The 21,553-nt window shown below is 40.6% G+C and overlaps 1 protein-coding gene across 2 annotated transcripts in view; it reads right to left on the bottom strand.

Moving 5' to 3' along the window:
* Positions 1-205: 205 nt before the first annotated feature.
* The window catches only part of FANCB (FA complementation group B), a 53,637-nt gene continuing 32,289 nt past the window's right edge, over positions 206-21,553 (bottom strand). For both annotated transcript variants that reach the window (XM_088451586.1, XM_088451587.1), the window contains exons 5-9: positions 18,451-18,579; positions 17,088-17,254; positions 12,425-12,873; positions 9,134-9,377; positions 206-717 (exon numbers count right to left, since the gene is read on the bottom strand). In XM_088451586.1, coding sequence (XP_088307712.1) covers positions 300-717; positions 9,134-9,377; positions 12,425-12,873; positions 17,088-17,254; positions 18,451-18,579 — 1,407 coding nt within the window. In that variant the 3' untranslated portion in view covers positions 206-299. The remainder of the gene's footprint in view (positions 718-9,133; positions 9,378-12,424; positions 12,874-17,087; positions 17,255-18,450; positions 18,580-21,553) is intronic.

The raw sequence follows: 21,553 nt of genomic DNA, 5'->3' as shown, positions 1-21,553 counted from the left end.
GTAACCTACATTATAGCAGCTAATAAAATATCAGCAACATATCACAGTAACCCTCCATAAAATTCAATGTCTGATCAGACAACCTCACTTGATATTTTCTGTTGGTTTCTATTAGGATACCGTTAATGCAAAGTACATTAATTATTTAAAAAATAGTTATATTGTAAGCATTCCTAGTCATTAATGATTGCACAGACAAAATACATACAAATTAAAAAGTACATTTTATTGGTCCAATATGAATTGTGTGTAATCAATCTATACAAAACACAGATACGAGACATTTAAATTAAGCATGGTCATAACATAGCCATTCTACATGCAAAATTGTCAGAGCTCATTTGCATATGTGCTATATTCAGCATATTGTGCCTATACAGCTCACTGCTAGTAGTTAAACGAGCACCGAGATTGATCTGCATCTGCTCCATTTCCAGGCTCTCTCTGTACTTTTGTACATGTTCCTTTGTGCCACAAGACGATTCCATTGTGTTTGTGATTTTATTCCCAGTCTTACACCTCTGGGTCAAATTACTTTCAACTTCACTTGCTGCTGCAGACACCAAGTTTCTGAGGGCGAGCAGCTCCTCTTCCAGAGACTGTGCCAAGTCTGTAGTCAGACTATTCCTGCCCCCTGGTCTCATCACTTTTACCACACAGGTTGGAGGGAGAGCACTTTTCAGACTGTACAGACACTGAAGAATAGATACATCATTTCTATAAGAGAGGAAAGAGACGTGCATATGAGACTTTGCCTGCAATTTCCATTTAGATAAAAGTGATAACACAACTATTAACTGGTCCAGTATCTTCTGCAAACAAGATGCATTCATTACAAGAAAAGAAATATACATTCTATCATTACAAGAAAAGAAATATACATTCTATCATTACAAGAAAAGAAATATACATTCTATCATTACAGGAAAATAAATATACATTCTATCATTACAGGAAAATAAATATACATTCTGGTTACAAATCAGGAAATTATATATTTTATTTAAATAAATCATTGTCTTGTTTGAAAACATATAATTTGGTGAAGAAGTAATAAAAATACATCTCTCCAGGCACTATGCAACTATAATCTAAGTCCTGAATTAGTGTATCCTTCATTTTTTATATTTCTGATTACTGCCCATTGTACACTGAGATCCAGAATCCCCGTCTATTGCCCTGATTGATCTTGCTATAAAGATTTTTGTCTTCACATTTTACTTTAGTGAGCCATACAATATGGTGACATTTACTAAACTACCACATGACATTACAGAGATGAGAGATTGACACCACCTATTAGTTCATTTCCATTTTCAACCCTGAACAATGAGATTTCAATTCAAATGTATTACTTATGCTGGGCATACACTATACAATTATCTGTCAGATATCTATCCAATCTAGCTGGTTGGAATGAAAACCTGGTAATATATGGGAGCAAATGACAATTGACCAGTTGCTCACAAACACTAGAAAACAAACAAAAATGGTTGTTCAGTCAAATTGGTTAAAACACACAAATTTAACCAATTTGAACAATTGTTTTTTGTCTTTTTCCAGTGTTTAAAACTATATAATCGACTGTCATTTACTCCCATAGATTACCAGGTTTTCATTCCAACCAGCCAGATTGGACAGATATCTGACAGATAAATGTATAGTGTATGCCCAGCATTAGAAGTTATTTTCAATTTAGTGCAAGCAGTTTTAGTTCAATTTGAAATCAGGTAAGGAACTGCATTGGCACCTCGTGCAAATTATACACACTTTCCACAACTCGGCAGGTAGCACAGTCAGAATTTCCATGCAAACTAAGAAGACCTCTCTCTTTATCACCAATGTCCTCTGAAGCATTACTCTATCTGGTAGGAACAAAATAAATACCTGTTTGGACTAATGCAAATGATCTATAGATGCAGACACTTATCCCAAAAATATTGTTTTTTGGTTTTTTTACGTTTTCTTTAATTTAAATAATCGAAGCCCTGAATTAGTGCGTATCCTTTCGACCATCCTTTAATTTCAATTGTATTGATAGAAATTAAAATACTAGCTCCAGGTACTCTCACAAGCAAAATATTAAAAACATTAACGGAAATTATACCTTATGGGATTCTCAATACCGGGCTATAGGTTTAATAAGTATGTAGTCAAGATATTTGTCTCAGTAATTAGTCTACAGCTTAAATAGCTTTCTGTATATTTTAATATGACTATTCTTTGGGAGAGGACTAGTCTGGAGCTAGTATTTTCATTCTTATTGAAGAGAACAGTAACAATATCAAAGTATGCCACCTTCTTCTAGAAATACTGCCTCTGTCTGAACTCTGTTGATACATTAGATCAGGGGTTTTCAACTCCAACCCTTAACTGGTATTAAGGATTTCCCTAATCATGCACAGGTAAGTTAATCTATTTTGCTTGGTCAGTAATTATCCCACCTTTTTCCACAGACAGAAATTCAAAAAACATGACCTATTGGGGGAACTTGGGGACTGTAGTTAAGGACCACTGTACTAATAGATTCCATAACCATTTATATGAGACTCACAGGTCTAACGTTATCATCGTTTTCAATGGTTTGGGCATGAGATCCCAGTAATCTGGATGCCGGCAGTCACAATACCAACAGCGGCATCCCGACAGTCAGAATCCCAACCCAGCTAACTCTAACCCTCCCCTAGTGCCTAATCCTGACCCTCCCCCTAACCCTAATACCTACCATCGGGGTGCCGGCGGTTGGTAAGATGCACATGTAAAACATTTGTGTTAGATCATTTCTTTTAGATTGCTCAAGCGTGTATTAACATGCAAGAACATGAGCTTATTGGTATCTAACCCAATGTGAAAACAATGAAATATGAGCTCTAGAAGCACTAAGAAACAGTTGATACAAGAACCAGAGCAGTAAACTTCAATGTCAAAGTCATTAGGATTCCATGTTGATCCCACTGCCCTTTGTGACTCATGGCCACAGGCATCCAGGAGAAATTGCTGAACTCAGGTGTTTAGGGAGTGATCTCTTATCCAGAAGGACACTCGATTGCTTTATGTTAATGAGTCTGGCTCGATCTCGCTCACTGAAGTTCTTAACTTTGTTTAACAACTTTATATGAACATGATACTTATGACAATTACATTATAAAAGTGGAAAGGTCATTAATGTAAAATATGGTGGAGATCTGTTTACTGAAGAACACTGCAGAGTGTCTCATCCCACAATTAGTGATAACAACACAGTAATTTGGATTCTACAGCAAAAATCTGTTATACAATATAAAACATGCCATAGTATAAGACTAGTAAAGGGACCTGGCATTGCCCAGTCACAGCAGTCTGCCCGTTGCTCCGCACCTGCTTTGTCCTACTCTGCCCCTCGCTATGTCTCACACTGACCCCTCTCGGCTGCTCTGTAAAACCCCGCCGCCCAAACCATCACATCCCCATACTTACCCCATTCTAGACCCTTCTGCGAGTCATCCCCCTCTTTGGCTAGGCTACGGTCTATCCCGTCTCCCTAGCAGTGGGAGCTGTTGGACAGGCCGTGTGAGTCTTGGCTCTCACTGTGCATGCATGTTGGAGAAGCGACAGACCCTTGCAGATTAATATATAAATATGATTAATATGTAATGTAATTTCAACTGGTATTTACATGTAGTTGCCCATTAAACAAGACCTCACTAAACAAAAATAGTAATTTACGTTATTTAATTTTTTTGTAAGAAGACTTGAGAGAAGTAAAGTTGATCTTGTATAGGCTAAAGTTGTCTACATGGTCTAAATGCACAGCACGTTCTAGATTAGGGGTAGGCAATGTGTGGCATTCCAGCTGCTGTGGAACTAACAGCAAAACTGTGGCAGGGCATGCTGGGTCCAGTAAGTATGAACAGCCAATTGTGGTCCAAATGTTAGCTATTTCTGATCATATTTTAAAGCAGTTATTGATGACGCTTGCTTTATCCTGGGGTGTATACATGTAGTTATTGGGGCCAATTCAGTCCAAATCAAACAAAATGGCCATACAACTTGCTGCATGTAAGGGCAACATAAGAACATCTATGTTTATCTTTGTAGTTACAAGAATTAGAATTAAGAGTAAAGGTTCTAAGGAACACAAATAATTATATTTTATTCCATGTTAAATAAAGTATGTTAACTGTGAGCCAGTATGATGTATACAAAGAAACCCATTCATGCATTCAGCTCATGTGAAGCAGAGTATCTGGATAAAATATAAAAACCTATGTTTAGAATAATACATGACAAAGCTCTTTAATAGTTGTCAGATTCAGAGTTTGTATAGTACTCAACACTCCTGACACTGGGGCCCCAGGGCAAGACTGACTAGAATTAGAGTGAATGAGACTAAAAGGTTGAATGATTCTTCTCATTCAGGATTTAACAGTCAGTGGCAGATCGTTAACAGATGGTATAGATGACAGAGACTGCACGCAGAAGGCTAGGTATAGCAGCCTGAATAGATGAATGAATCCTTGCTGCTGGAGGCACACAGCACACTGGCGTAAAGTAGCGCTGATTACAACAGGTGAGCAGATGGTAACTCAGTTGCAGAATGGTGAGCGCAGCTGACAGGCTGAATCCACTGGAAGGAAAGCACTCAGTTGACACAATGGAGAGTGTTGTACAGAGCTGGAGCTCAAGAACTGGAAACCACTTCTGTCACTGGAAACCAGGAGTCATAGGAGATTGGTTATACTGGCAATGGACAGGTGGCAGAGAGCAGTGTAAATAGGGAGCTCTAACACAGGATTGGATGTGATAGCACTGGGAAGCTGTAGATGGCTGAAACTACTCAGCTGACTTCAAGCAAGATGGCGACGCGCTTGCTGCGCCAGACTGCAGCTACAGGTGAATCCTGACATGACTGGCCAGCAGCTAAGTAGGGTAATAGGGTCTAAGTTCCCGAAATGTGACAGTACCCCACCTTTTACCGGTGAGCCCTGGACATCTATTGGGTTTACAAGGGAAATCCCTGTGGAAAACAAGTGCAATAGCATGCACATCTGATGCTTCTATCCAACAAAGTTTCTCTGGTCCATAACCTTTCCAATCGATGAGATATTGCAGCTGCCTTTGATGACAGTGAGAGTCCACGATTTTCCTGACTTCATATGCTACTCCTCTTTGTGTTTGGATTTGAGGTGATTTTGAGGACCCGGAGTGGAATTGATTAATCGACAAAAGTTTGAGCAATGAAATATGAAATGTATTAGGAATTCACAGATTTGCTGGTAACTGCAGTTTATATGCCACCAGACTGACAATTTGCAGGATGGAATATGGCCCAATAAATGTCATAGATGGTACCTTTAAATGTAAGTATTGAGTAGATTGGCAGACTCGATCTCCAGGTTTCAGCATAGGAGCAGTTCTGCGTTTTATTTTTATCAGCTCCTGTCTTTCATTCATTCTTTTCGTATCGTGCCGAAGCTTGAAGCAGAGCAATACGGACCTTTTTCAAAGTGTCAGAAAAAGAATGAAGTATGGCTTCTGCCGCCGGATTGGAATTTGCTGGAAGTAGTGGCTGAAGGCCAAATACAGTATGGAATGGTGAAGTCTTGGAAGAGATGTATGATTGTGATTACTATGAGCAAATTCTGCCCAAGGCAACAAGTTCGACCAATCATCTTGGGAAGAGGATAAGTACAAACGAAATTTCTCCAATCCAAATGGACTCTTTCAGTCTGTCGTAGTTTGAAAAATTCAACTTTTATTTGAATAGCAGCACACAGAGCTCACCAGAACTTGGCGACAAATTGGACTTCACGGTCTGAAATTATCTCTTCTGGACAGCTATGTAACTGAAAGATCTCTTTGATGAAGATTTGAGTCAAAACTAGAGCTGAAAGTAGTCCTTTCAATGGGATAGAGCCATTTAGAAAAGCGATTCATCATTACCCAGATAGTGTTGAACTGCTTGGACACACATATCAATGGATTTCATCACAGATTTACCTGCTTCCAAGGACATTGGGCATTGGTAATAGCAACAAGAGACCTCCTGGGGCTTGTCTACAAGCTTTGCACAAACAGGACAAGCTGATACATAGTTTTTTACGTGTCTGGGTAAAGTAGGCCACCATTAAGCACGTTGAAGTGATTCTTGAACTTTCTGTGCTCCAGTATGTCCTGAGAAGCGACACAAAGGCTTTGCTCCTAGGAAGGGTGTTGTTGACAGAAGTGACTGCAACAGAGATTGGATTAATAATAGGACAATCTTTAGGAAACGTAGGGCACTATGTTTCCATAGAACGGGACAGAGCATCAGGTTTTTTTTATTGTTTGTCCCTAGACGAAAGTTGATTTGGAATTCGAACTTGGAGAAAAAGAGACCAGCGTGCTTGGCGAAGGTTTACACATTGTGGTTTTCAGATTTAAGAGATTTCTATGGTCAGTAAAATGGTGATAGGAAATCTGGTCCCCTCTAGCAAATGTCTACACTCCTGAAGTGCCAGTTTCATTGCCAAAAGCTTCTTTTCTCCAATGGCATAATTCATCTCTGCAGTAATAAATATCTTCTCCATACTGAGATACAACACCAACACAGACTGAGTAGGAATCCACTTCTAATATTTTTTTCTGAAGTATCATGTTGATTAAGGATTTGGAAAAATATGTGAAGACAGTGCTAAGAACAATTAGTATATCAAAAATGATAAAATATTGGACGGTTTTAAAGGAAAAGAATACACATTTATTAATAGTACAAATAAGTCCTTACATAAGAACCATAAAGTTAATGTATTTGATACCTAATTTAGCATAAAAGAGGGACAGTCTCATCACGGTCTCCTATAAAAGTCACTGTTCACGGAATATAGGGCCTGATTCAGAGCCGGACGCTATTTGCGCTCGCTCGTTCAGCAAAAGGGGCAAGCTATTTAAATTGAGCGCTCGCTCTTTGCGGTCTGTTGACGCCTCTATGTCTTATATATGCGCTCGCTATTTTGTAAAGACGCCCCCTGGCCGCTCGCATCCTACGTCATCTCCGCTATTTATTTGATTAATCGAGTACATCGAAAGGCATCTGAACTGCTCGCAGTGCTTGTGGTAGGTTTTCCTACCGCAATCATGCGAACAGTTCAGGCTAAGAAACAACCAAGTGACGTGGTCGATGACGCTGCTTTGTTAATTATGCACACCCTTAAAACGCCCGTTTTGACCTTTTGGCACGCCTGCGTTCGGATCTCCACTCCCCGTTTTCAAGCACCTTCCCCTGTTACCACCCACAAATGCCTCATTCTGTCACTCAAATTAGCAGGCATTCGGTATTTTGCGAGCACACAATTTCCGACCGCAATGACTGGTTCGCGCCTCTGAATCAGGCCCATAGTGTTCATGGACTGCTATAAAGATAATGGTCCAATACTAAGCAAGTAAGTTCAATGTCCAGTTTAGCAGGAATAAAGTTACATGGTATGAATTCTTGTAATGCTGTATTTCTGCTGCTATGTTTATACCCATTCTTGTGAGGACTGACTCCCCCCTTAATAGAGCTGCTTGGAAGATCAACAACTCCTGGTAGCGCCTTTCTAGATATATATTTGTTATATACCTTTCTTGCAAAGTACCCAACTCCGACCGAGGAAGCGTCAACGTCTAGTTTGAACTTTTTAAAGTATCAGGTGGATTAAGGATTGGGGCAGATATAAATGCTTGTTCGAGAAGATGGAAGGCATGTTTTGCTTCTTCCAACCAATTTAAAGGATCAGCTCCTTTGCAAGTTAATGCAGAGATTTGAGCTGCCAAAGAATATCCGTGTATAAATTTCCTGTAATAATTGGCGATCCTAAAGAACCGCTGGACTAGGGTTGTTGGTTGTGGCCAATCTTCAATTCCTTGGAAGGATACATCTCCAAACCGGAACCAGAAATGATATTGCCCATGAAAGAAACGGTATTGACTTCAAAAGTACATACACTTTTCAAGCTGGAAGTAAAGCTTATTTTGTTCTGAATCTCTGGAGCACCTTTGACATGTAAACAATGTTGTTACAAATTTAAGATGAGTACATCATCCAGATAGACTACTACACAGGCATAAAGCAAGTCCCGAAATATCTATTTTATGAAATTCTGGAAGACAGCGGGAGTGTTGCTAAGGCCAAAAGCCTTTATCTTGCTGCTGGAGGCAGACAGCACACTGGTGTAAAGTAGCGCTGATTACAACAGGTGAGCAGATGGTAACTCTTAGTTGCAGAATGGTGAGCGCAGCTGATAGGCTGAATCCACCGGAAGGAAAGCACTCAGGCGACATAATGGTAAGAGTAGTACAGATGCTGGAGCTCAGGAACTGGGAATCGCTTCTGTCACTGGAGACCAGGAGTCATAGGAGATTGGTTGTACTGGCAATGGACAGGTGGCAGAGAGCAGTGTAAATAGGGAGCTCTAACACAGGACTAGATGTGATAGTAATGTGCAGCGATGGGACGCTGTGGATGGCTGAAACTAATCAGCTGACCTCAGGCAAGATAATGTCTCGCTTGCTGCGCCGGACCACAGTTGCTGGTGAATCCTGGCATGACTTGCCAGCAGTCATGCACCATCCAGTAAATCGACAGAGCCGAGTAGATCTAAGTTCTCGATTTGTGACAATAGTATTATTAAAATGTAAATTCAACCATACAAAAAAATTCTATTATATAATGCAAAGTACAAATGTTTAGTAAATGTTTAGAAATGTAAAATTGATGAAGTAAATATCCCCCAAAACTTACAGCGTGTAGCTCACCATACCTTATAGTTGCTCGGCTCTAAGAGGAGGAACATGAGGGTGCAAGGTTCGTTCATTCCCTGAGAGGAGTGAGGTAGATTGTACATTGCTTATTAAATGCATTTAGTCATGCCTGATACCTTTGAGTGATTATAGACTCAGAACTCATAAGAAAAGTGGAGATCGGCACAGCTCTGTAATAGAACTTTCAGCACATAAACAGACATCCACCTAAGATCTAGATTTCTACATGTTGTAATTTGGGTGGAGCTATTATTTATGTAATAAATGCAATACTACTTAAAACACATAAGTGTTTCAAGAGAACCACTTGGTTAGTCGCGTAAAATGCTGTTAATGGACCGTTATGTTATATTCCTTTTATCATATACTATACCTATAAAAGAGTGTAAGCGTTCCATCACATGGGGTCTTTGGATTCCAAATAAAGAGAGTTCCACCAAGGCATCCAGGTCTAGTAGATACCATGATTTCAGGCATGTGCTTCAGGGGTTCCCCTTGCATCTGTCCCACCAGCCAGGGTGTCACCGATGTTAATGTGCAATCAGGTGAGAAGATGTGGAGTGAACATTTGTGAAATGCTGACAGAACAGCAAAAATATCTTCCAGACTCCAAAATCCTATATTTAGGAGGAGAAAAAACAAAAGAAAAAAAGAACTCCATTTTTATTTTAGGATTTTTTTTGCATTGTATTTGAAATGGAATAACTACACACACACAAACAGACATAGTAGTGGCAGTAGTGTGATTAACCAATTATCAAAATAAATCAACATATCATTACACAAGTTATCAGTTCCTTGTTCTCATGAATATTCAATAAATCTTCAGCTTCTCCGTGAAAGCAGAGGCCCCTTCATACTGTATCTTGTTACTACAGATGCGCCCAGTTACATTGTGGATGATCGCGCCACAAACATGTGCATGCATCGCACCATGCGATTCCTTGCACCTGCATAGGCTACGGTACGCTACGGTGCGCACTGCGATCGCACCATGCATTCCTATGGAGGCGTGTCCGTGTACACAGTGTGCATATCCGCTCGTGGGTGTGCATCTTGCGCTATGCGTGGCGCAATTTGCCGAGCCAGCGGCAAGGATATAGGTGGGCATATCTGTACAAGAAAACCCATACAGATAATCTTATTTCTGCAGGATATGATAGATTGTACATTAAAAGGTGCATGAGGCAATTTACTAGTTTTAAAAAAGGATGGTGCTCACAATAAAATGTAGGAACGATAATTACAGTTACAGTAAGGAGGGGAGATAAGCCCTGCACTATGGAAACTACTGTCATGGACAGAGGAATGAGCAGCTTATATTTGCTGTCTTTATGATCATCCTTGGAGATCAATGCAATTAGACGCGACTTAGTTGCATCCTCGAATAAGTGTAACTATATTCCACGGATTCGCTGATTTTTGATCGCAACCCTATAGAGAAATCCTCGAGTCTGAAGCGAGATCAGGACTAGGGGGCCAGCTTCGGGGATGTTGTCAGTATTTCCACGCCGTTACAGCGGCAACTCGCCCACCTCACCTCTGATTGAAATAACCCCTAAATGAAACATATCTTGTCTGGCCCTGGGCGCCATCATAATGGTGGCAGGAGGCAAGACTGGCAAACCAATTTGCTGTAGCTTAACCCAAATTTTGCTTTACTTTCTGGGGATCCTAACATTGCAGAAGATATGTGTTCCCACAGTTCAGGTGATGCAGAAAGGGAGGAGGGAGGGATATCGTTTTTTAAATGTTCCAGCTAAAGGTGCAACTATCCTATTGTTTGTCTTACTAATAACCTTTTTAAGTAATGTACAGGAATCAGGGGGTTATACGTTTATCCATGGATTGGGTGAGATTGTAAAATGGTTAGCAGTGGCTATCCTTGTACCTATTTTCATTGGAGTCAGGGGTCAGTGAACTGTTTTACCTTTTACCCCAAAATATATTTAGATACGCCGACGATACCCCCTTGATTTGAAAGGAAGGAAATCATGTAGTAGTGCCCCAATATAATGCCCCTGTAGTAGTGCCCCCATAGTTATGCCCCTGTAGTAGTGCCCCCATATAGTGCCGCTTGTACAAAAAAAAAGTTACCTTAATCCCCGCTCCTGCAACCGCTGCCGTCCTGTCCGCCCGGCTGCTCCTCGAAGCTATGGGAGAAAGGTCATGACGTCTCTCCCATAGTACGCATGGAGAAAGGCGGAAACTGGAGTTCAGAAGAGAACTCCAGCCTCTGGCTAACGTGGCGCTGCAGGGAAGGAGCCGGGCGCCCGCTGGTAATAACAAGTCAGCGGGCATCCGGCTTAGAGCCTCGCTGCGGCACAGCCGGGCATGCATATGAATCATTCTATATTATAGAATGATTCATATACATGCCCGGCTGTCCGTCCATTACCCCCAGGAATTTCATTTTTACCCCATGTGGGGTAATTTACCCCTGTTCCCTGACCACTGGCCTAAGGTGAAGTTACCAGCACTCAATTCTTCTGTTGGCCTGGCCTACAGTATACAGACCAGCCAATGTAAATTTTTGTGGTGTTTTACATGGTCCTAGTGAACCACAGTGGAAAAGGAGATGATAGGGCTTGTTCAAATATATACTTTTTGTACTGTGTACGTTCTGCACAAGCTGTCAGGCAATGTCTATAACCAATGTTGCAAAAATAAAATGTAAATCTAACATTCCTCTGTCTTTTATTGATGTAGAATCTTGGCATATGTGAGTCCACTGTGTCTCTATAAGAGCCTCGCACAGCAGCTATGTCTCAATTGATGATAGTTCTTGCTTTATTCACTGAATTAGGCAGGCTTAGGCTACTTAAAATATAGATAAGACTACCTGCTATATTTATTGGTCTACTGTCTAAAACTTCTGTTACCAGGCAATTTGACTAGATTTAACTGTTCTTTAACCAACATATCTTGTTCAAACAGAAATATAGTTAATATAGCTGAAGCTTAAATACTGCAAAGAAAGTATATTTCACTTAATAAAAAATACCAATTTACTTTTTCAGCCAAAAACTAGTTCAAAAGAAGTGTGAGCATTAAACGGATATCTTCCTGTCGTATTTCACCTATGATCTCAATAGTAAATATAGAAAAACTGAAATAATGAGAAATGCTGTATTTTTTTTTTTAAAGTAATTTAAAAAGGGAAAATATTATTAGGTGTTGCTACCCTTTTATTGCAGCCCTTAGGGTGCCTAACCCTAAGTCCCCTCCAGGGGTGCCTAACCCTAACCTACCCCCCAGGTTTCCTAACCCTAACCTCCCCCCAAAACCCAACCCTAACCCCGCTACACTCCCTAAGCATAACCCCCCCCACAGCTAACGCTAAGGATGCCCTGGATTTACCTCGTTCGGGCTGGTGACTTTTGGCGTTCCGGCGTCGGGATTAAGATAGGTGTCGGTATTTCAACGCCTATCTTCCCGTCCCCCGTCGGGCATCTCCTGTCGGGATATAGACCGGCGGCATTTTGTCTGCCGGTCTATAAACTGTATCCCGTTTTGGTCATTACATGGTATCAGATTAGTTCACAAGCTAAAAAGTTTCTCACAGTTATACTTCAAAGTTGCAAATAAGAGAAAAACAAAGCCTTTGTGTTTTAGCAGTGCTGAATAATTTAGAGCTGTTTTCGCTGCAATCTTATAAATTTACCTTGACAGTGTTCAAATACATTTATTGTATGCTTTCCTTTTAAAACATCTTCAAGGCTTATAGAAACTCTCCCACATGGTACAATCAGCATCTCGCCTCTAAGTAAACAGTCAGGTTGAGTTTTCCTCCTGGCATGCAGCAGCAATGCACAACTAGTATTATTAAGTGCCAACAGTGAAGACAACTCGGTGACAGCAGTTACTGTGTGCTCCAAATCATTTTGAAAGGATGGAGGGCAGGGTCTTTGTGAGCAATTCCCTGAAAGATTGTCCTTGCTGTGATAGTCGAGCCTTTGTTTCTTTGCTGTGGGTTCACGTGGGCAGACGGTGCTCAAATCTAGTGAAGGACGGATGGCCAATTTTAGCACATTACTTTGACACTTGGTAACTTGGGAGAGTGAATCTATTCCTTGATCCATTATGAGGGATAAGCCAATGTCACTCAGTGATCTGTGAAAAACAACGGAATAGTGCTGTAAACAAACTGGCAATTTTACCAGACCATATTCTAGGGAAAGAAAACTCACCATGTTTAACTGAAGACTTCAATAATCAGCACTGACAGACAAGTAAAATACAGTATCACTAAATATGACAAGAATATGAATAAACTACGGTAACAAAATCATTACAGCTCAGCCACTTTTTTTAATGCCTGAATCTGAGGTTTGCTGAGAATTTTCACTGCTTACGAAGCAATATACAACTTTCCAAGCACATAACTTTGTACGATATTTTTCATGGTTATAGCCCCCCTCACCCCAAAATTAAAAAAAAAGCTTCATATCTACACTATCAAAGTAACCAAACATAATTTAATATAATGAAAAGAATAAATGTTTGTATTTAATGTGAAATAAGACAAGTAGAAGGCTAAAAAATACAACACAATTTTTATGTCATGGTTGATATGTATAGGGCGGTATCCGGTTGTTAGTTTGACCACAGTTGGTAGTGGCAGGCTATGCCGAGAGGCAGGGTGAAATCTGCCCCCCCCCCCCCCCAGCATCGGTTCACTTTAAATCATTTGTGGCCATTGCGACTATCGACCTGTCAACCTTCAGCGGGGTCCTGCCTTGGCCTGAAGTCTGTATTGGCCAGGCAAGCAGCAGCATGGTCCACATCCTCCTCCCAAGGGCGACTAGGGCACCTCCTCCTCCCTTTACATGCCTGCAGCCAGGCCCAGGCTGAAGGGGCTCTGCAGCCCCTGTCAGGGCGACAGGCAGAAAGATGTGGTCGCTGCCACCAGTCAGCCATACTGAGCCGCAGCCCGTTGCAACAAGCCAAATTGCTGGGCGCCCACTGTGATACATGAACCGATAGCGGCGTACCCGGCCCTGACTGTCCCTGGCTCCCTTTCATTTGCCTGATCCTGTCCTGCTCCACCTCCTGACAGAGAGAGCTCAGCATGCAGAGTGGAGCGCTGCCATCTGCCATAGAACCTCACATCCTGGAGGAACAGCCACAATCAGCCCAAATAAGTAGATTAGAAGTTCATGTCATCACAATATTAAAGTGTATAAGGGAAGATTGGAGAGGGGAAAGGGACTGGGGGTGTGAATAGCATGACGTATATATAAGGGGTGTGTTCGCGGTTGCGGTGATAGGCCTATATGTATATAATGGGGTGAGAGAGGGTAATAGGCATAAAGTATATAAGGGGTGTGGGGGTAAGGGTGACAGGCATTAAGTATATACAGATGTGTCCTCTTGCAGTTTTGCCGATCGCGCTACAAACGTGCACTACGCTATGCCACGTGATGCGTTCGCACCATGCAGTACAATGGAGTCGTGGGTGCGAAAGCAGCTCGCGTACTTGTACACGGGTACGCATCTCGCGCCAAGCGTGGCACGATTTGCCGTGAAAGCGGCAAAGATGCAAGAGGACACATCTGTGAGGTGTGTGGGGGTAGGGGTGATAGGCATAACGTATATGAGGGGTGTGTGGAGGGGTGATAGGCATAAAGTATATAAGGGGTGGGTGGTCTGATACGCACAAAGAAGCAACACACATGTAATATTCTCTTAGTGTGACATAAGAAGATACACACATGTAATATTCTATTAGTGTGACATAGGAAGATACACACATGTAATATTCTGTTAGTGTGACCTAGGAAGCTACACACATGTAATATTCTGTTAGTGTGACCTAGGAAGCTACACACATGTAATATTCTGTTAGTGTGACATAGGAAGCTACACACATGCAATATTCTGTTAGTGTGACATAGGAAGCTACACACATGTAATATTCTGTTAGTATGACATAGGAAGCTACACACATGTAATATTCTGTTAGTGTGACAGAAGAAGATACACACATGTAATATTCTGTTAGTATGACATAGGAAGCTACACACATGTAAAAGTCTGTTAGTGTGACATAGGAAGCTACACACATGTAATATTCTGTTAGTGTGAAATAAGAAGATACACACATGTAATATTCTGTTAGTATGACAGAAGAACATGCAATATTTTGTTAGTGTGACATAGGAAGCTACACACATGTAATATTCTGTTAGTATGACAAAGGAAGCTACACATATGTAATATTCTGTAAAGGGGCCTATCCATTAGCAGATAAAATGAACAATATATTGTTAATTATATCTGCTAATGGATAGGCCCTGAACGATGACAGATGAGCACTCCCGTGGCCAATAAATTGCATCTATCATCTCTGCCAAACATGTTGGTCAATTATTGCATATAGCTGTACGATAATAGCAATATCGTGCAGTTTATATGCGGTAAATGACGAAAGATATTAGCAGCAGCTACAGAGCGCTCCAGAGAAAAAAATCCACTCCCTGAATGATGTCATGTACATGGCAGATATTGTACAGCACACCCACCGGAATTTTCAAGGCATATCTTTTGTCTTTCATCGCTCAGAAATACATCTGCTAATGGATAGGTCCCTTTAGTGTGACATAGGAAGCCACACACATGTAATTTCTGTGAGTGGGCTCTATTTCTGCAAGCTGTCAGAGTACATAACGAGTAATGTTACTTATTGTGCAGCGTTGGTATCACGGTGGTTGTGCCTATATGGATGATACTATTATTGATAAATATCCTGGGTTACAGATCTTATCTGGGTTATAGTATTTTTTACTTATCGTTTATTTCACTTTAATGTCTATATTTGGGCGGAATTCAATTGATTTCGCGGGCCGCATCTCCCGTCTAAAGTGACAGGAGATCGCGGGCCGCTATACAATTGTGCCAGAATTTCACGCTGATCACGCCCATAGAGGTCAGGTTTAGCCGCGTAAAGTAGCTAAACCCGACCAAACTGCTGGGCGCGATCGCGAAAAGTGATGTTTGGGCGCCCAAACATGTCACTTTTCGCACATTTCAGCTCTCATCCCCCAGGGGCTGCGAGCTGAAATGTAGCGCTGGCAGCTGATCACGCCCGACAGGAGCAAGAATAGAATAGCTCCGTCGGGCGCGATAGGGTCTGGAGAGAATTGAATTCCGCCCTTTGTGTCAATATATTTGGACAAAACAATAGTAAAGTATAATACAGTGATCGCAAAATATGCACTATAGCATGTTTTTATGCACTACAGGCAGTGAGGGACAGCTGCCTGCCCTCATCTCCCATAATATGTGATGGGACCCAGAAATGGTGGAGTAGGATCCCAATTTTTTAAAGTGAGGGGTCCCTGGCACCCACAAAGTTTTTCACTAAGCGCAATCACTGACAAAATTATTTGCGGGATGTTGCATGGCCTTAATCTACTCAAAAATGTTTTGATTTTTCTAGCTTTGAGATTCTGGGAAAATAAATGTTCTTAGACAATACTGTATGACAGATTAGAACAATATATAAAACCACTTAGTAATAAACTACAATAGACTACTATTGTTCTTCATTTTAGAATGATATATTGCAAGCAATATATATACTGTAAGGTTTGTCATTCTTTGTTTGAACTAGTATTCCATGTAATATTGATAACCTGTTACAGGCTTATTTAACAGATTAAGGAATTTGATCAAATCATAGTTTCAAACTTTTTATACATGTATTACAATAATCTGGTACAACCTGGTCTGTTCATATACGAATAAGTATATCTCATGTATTTTAAAAAATGTGTGGGAGAACAGTTAAATAGTTCTATCAAACTCTGTGACATAAAGGGCTCTTTAAAAGCCAGCAGCTACAGTATATACCTGTAGCATCTATAGTACTCATCTGTGATGACTAGGTGAAGTGAAGAGAGAACATTCTACTGTTACATGGGAACAATTAGGCACTAAAGGTGCAGCGTGTCATTTTACACAACTTAAATCACCCCCTGTGATGGGAGGATCATTTCCCCCTCACTTCAACCTGTCAGCACCGGAGGGAGCAATTGGGTGGTATTGTGTCTTTGTACTAAGGCAAATATGGAGATAAAAGCAAAAGTCACACTGTTTCGTCTACATTTGCCTGCAATCTGTTGCTTTGCATGTCAGTCCTCTGGAGAGAGTGCTCAGAGGTACAATAGAGCTAGGGTCCACATGCATGGTACCAAGATGAATCCCTAGCCTTGTGGTATGTGCACCTTCCCTATGATCATCCATATGCCAAAATCCACCTCAAGCTTAGATGTGGTGTAGATCAGCTCTGACCCAGTGTTGAGCAGAATAAATGGCTTACTTACATGCCAAACGAAGTTTTCAGCTTCACACCAACAACTAGGAAGTCATCAATCACCCGTTGCCATATTTTTTCAATAAAACACTCGGAGTCTACAGATGAAGAACATTTTTCTGCTGTAGATGGATAATAACTGTCTTCAGCATCATCCAACAAAGAAACAAGGCACTCCTTTTACATAAAAGACACAACATAAATGGTATAACTTATTTATACCAAGTATACTACAGTATGACAAATGTAATAATAAAGACTTTAATTATGTTGACATATATGTGAACCAGCACATTAAAATACTATTAGGGGTATTCAATATGGGTGCGATAACATCGTTTTTGCGTTAATATTGCACTTTTTAACGTTTTTGCGTTAATATCACTTGTTTTAGTTTTACAATGTATTCAATTTCAAAGACTTATCGCAGTTTTGAAAAGTCTTTGATAAAAAAACGGTGATAACTTTTCACCATTGAATAGGTGTCAAAAAAAAGTGCAGAATTGGGGTTTAGGGGTGCAGGCTTAAAAAAAATAGCCTGCACCCCTGAGATTGACATTTAAAAAAGAACTGTGTCAAAAAAAGTAAAAAAAAAAATAGGGACACCCCAAAAAATTAATTTAAAAATTGGGGTGCAAAAAAATTGTTGAACAATAGGGAAATAGGTTCAGGGCTATTCTGCAAGTATGCGGCAGATGTTTTCTAGAATAGAATTATAGCGGCAGGTGCACAAATGCAGAATTTTTAAAAACTTACTTTAGGGACATCAAAATATGCTAGTACCCATTTTCATGTACCCCAAATTTGATGGGACCACTTAAAAAACCGAAAAAAATAACCTAAGTGCTCTTCAGCATCACTTCTTCAATGTTGGGAAAAAAATACCTGCTGCGGCTATTTAAAGCCCCGACTTTCAATTAAAGGCGAAAACGGGGGTACCCATAGTGTTTCCCCATGTTTTTACAACTTTAGGGGGGTCTTACAATTATTTTAAGGAAAAATTCGTAACTTTACGCAAATCCAACTTCGGAGTTTCCCGTTTTCGTTAATTTGATATTGAATACGGGGATAAGTGGGAACGGGAGTGCGCACCATACCTTTACCCACAAAAAAACTCCGATATGAAACGTTAACTTCGCCAGGGAAGTTAATCTTTCATATTGAATACCCCTCTATATATAAGAACAGACTTGAGGCGGAATTCAGGGATAAGTAAACAACGTGGAAGATGCCAATATGGATACCGGCGTTTCAATACCTTTAATGTATTTTCCTCAGGTGACAAATATGAAAAATAATAACACTCACCTATATAAGCCCAGTAATCACGTGGAACACTATGTAACATTAGTCAATGATAATTATTACATTACCTTTTTGTCAGAGTGCACCGATGTCTCCATGCCCAGGGACATGCCTATTAATGCATCACATGAAGATCTAATCACTCTGTCTTGGACTTGTAAGTGGTTTTGAAGTTCTTCAAGTGAATGCAAGCTAGTCTGTAAGAAGAGCAGATGGAAGACACGGCAATAAGACCAGATGGGATAATAGACCAAGCCTTATAATTAAATTGTAGTTACAATCTACTTTACATTGTGTTTTAACCCTTGTGCCTGCAAGTCAAATGAAAACTTGCAATATCCGCTGGTAATGAGCTTTATGGCCTTATTCAGAGGTGAATGCAATGCTGATGTTTGGGAGTTGAGCGATTATTTTTGGACTGCACACGTGACCTGATGGATTACCACGGAGGTCGCAGTGAGGATTTGGATGCATAATGGATGCAGTGAGCATATGTGGGAGGGAACATGGAGGTGGCGTGTCAAACGCAGGTGTGTAGTGACCAGTTCAGGGGGCGTCTCAGCCTAAGACCGAGTCTGTGCATGCAGTTACAATGGCTCTAGTGGTTCACTTGTGATGGACATCAGTGGTGCAATCGATGTGCATCACAAACATATCACATTACTCAATAAATTTGAACTCTTTTGTCTCGGCCATGCAGCCTCTAGAGATGGTAATATTGTGTGTGCATTACAATGTCGTTTGCATACAGTAGCTCATATATCAAATTCTGGCAATGAGAGTGCTGGAGGATGGTGTAAAGGTTAGCATTACTGCCTCACGTCTTGGGTTCGGCTCCCACAATGGCCTTAACTGTGTTGCGTTTGTATATTCTCCCCATGCTTGCGTGGGTTTCCTCTGGGTGCTCCAGTTCCCTCCCACACTCCAAAAATATACTGATAGGTTACTTGATCCCAACAAAAAATAACCCTAGTGTGTGTGTATGTTCATGGATTTGCCATGTCATAAAATAAAGCAAAGAGACTGTGAAAAGGGATACATTATTGCTTATTCTCCAGAGATATTCTAAAAGGGCCAGGATAGATTTATTGGTACCCCTTAGAAAACATAATAAATAATTGGATAATATTGACATTTCAAACTAATTGATTTCTTAGCATCACGTATCTTCAATCCCCTAATAATTCATTCAGCTAAAAAGATACTCTGCTGTTTGGTATCATCATATGTCTCACACTGAGTACTGACCAGAAAAAGCTAAGGAGAGAGTTGTCTGCGGAGATTAGAAAGAAAATAATACACAAACATGTGAAGATAAAGGCTATAAGACCATCTCCAAGCAGCTTGATGTTCCTGTGACTACAGCTTGCAAATATTATTTAGTTTAAAGTCCATAGCAGTGTAACCAACTTCACTGGACATGACCACAAGAGGATAATCGACCCCAGAACAGAAGAATAGTGAGAATGGCAGAAAAAGAGCCAAAGACATACAAGCTGAACTCCAAGGTCAAGGTACAACAATGGGAAGTGTTCATTCTAGCAACTGTCACAACCCGCGCAGTTCCGCTTTCCTGCCTACATTGTCGCTCTCTGCTCTGGTGCTTCTAGCACACTCAGCTGATACAACAAACTGCTGAGATGCAGACCAGAGTGTGCTAGAAGCACTAGAGAGCTACACCCCAGGCAGGAAAAAGGAACTGCACAGGTTGTGACTGGGGCAGGGTGCTAGAATGAACACTAAGTGGGCTCCATGTAAGACGCACCAGGACGACTCCATTTTTGGATAGATGAGTCAAAACTGGTGGTTCAGCACTATGTTCACATACGAAACATGGAGGCGGCTCGGTTATGTTTTGGGACTGCTTTGCTGTGACTGGCATGAGATTGCCTTGAACCTGTGCAGGGCACAATGAAATCTCAAGACTATCAAGAGGTACTAGAGCTAGACACACTGTCCAGTGTAAAAAATCTCTGTCTCATTCGCAGGTCATGGGTCCTCTAACAGCAAAATGACTCAAAACACACAACTAAAAGCACCCAAGAATGGATAGGAACAAAACATTGGACTATTCTGGATTGGCCTTCTATGAGCCCTCATCTAAATCTATTATACATGCATGGAAGGAGCTGAAACATGCAGCCTGGTGAAGGTATCCATCATACCTGGGACAGCTGAAGCAGTTTACTCAGGAAGAGTGGGCCAAACTATGTATTGACATGTGCAAAAGTTTCATTGAGAGATACAGAAATCACTTGATTGCATCTGAAGGGTGTGGACCAACATATTAAGTTAGGGGCCCCATCATTTTTGTCTACCATTTTTATTTGTTTTATTATTTATAAATGTTCTGTTAAACCAAAAATCAAGTCTGATTTCTATTAATTATGGAATAAACAATGATGGATGCCAATTGTTTTTGTCAGGTTCAAGTTATTTCATGGAAGGGTACTAACAAATTTGTTCATGTCTGTACCTCCTGTGATAAAATTTCAAGTATTACATTAATTTCACAGGATCGTGAATACAGTATGAAGCGATAACAGAAACATGTCAATTACAAGGATTTTTTTCCTGTTAAAATTGAAGTGATGTTCTAAAATTTGCAGAAAAGTCACTGTAGATTTGTACCAACACTTGCTTTACAGCAGTCACTAATTCTGGAAAATGTGATTTTGGTCTAAAAATTACAGGACATCAATTCCAGTTTTCATTATGACATTGAGATTTTCACCGAGTAAGAACTTTGAACCCAGTGTTTAACAGGATTGTTTCTATTTGGAGTAGGGACGGATTGTTTTCATCACTGGAGTTAATTGAATGGTGGCTGCAAATCAACAAGGGCTATTTAGGAACAAACAATGCAAATGTGTAAATGTGGATATTTAGCACACTGTAACCAGCAGGCCACCAATATAGACCCTCAGATAGAAATGGTACAAGGTACACAGACAGCTGTGGTCGTTTCTTGTTTAGAGATCATGTACAGTTTCCATCTGGGTTTCGTAGGTTTGAAGTATTGAAGCTGAACCATGATTTCAAAACTACATGTGTTTCCATAATACGAGGAAAACACATGAACTAATTTCCAGATAATATTAGGGGCCAAAACTACAAGAGTTGATACAAGACTATGTGGTATGTGTTGAAAAGATTGACACCTACAGCCCT

Source organism: Taudactylus pleione, unplaced genomic scaffold (genome assembly GCF_031769625.1).
Source record: "Taudactylus pleione unplaced genomic scaffold, aTauple2 ptg000026l, whole genome shotgun sequence".
NCBI lineage: Eukaryota > Metazoa > Chordata > Amphibia > Anura > Myobatrachidae > Taudactylus > Taudactylus pleione.
The sequence above is the reverse complement of the archived record's forward strand: the minus strand, read 5'-3'. Positions and strand labels throughout refer to the sequence as shown.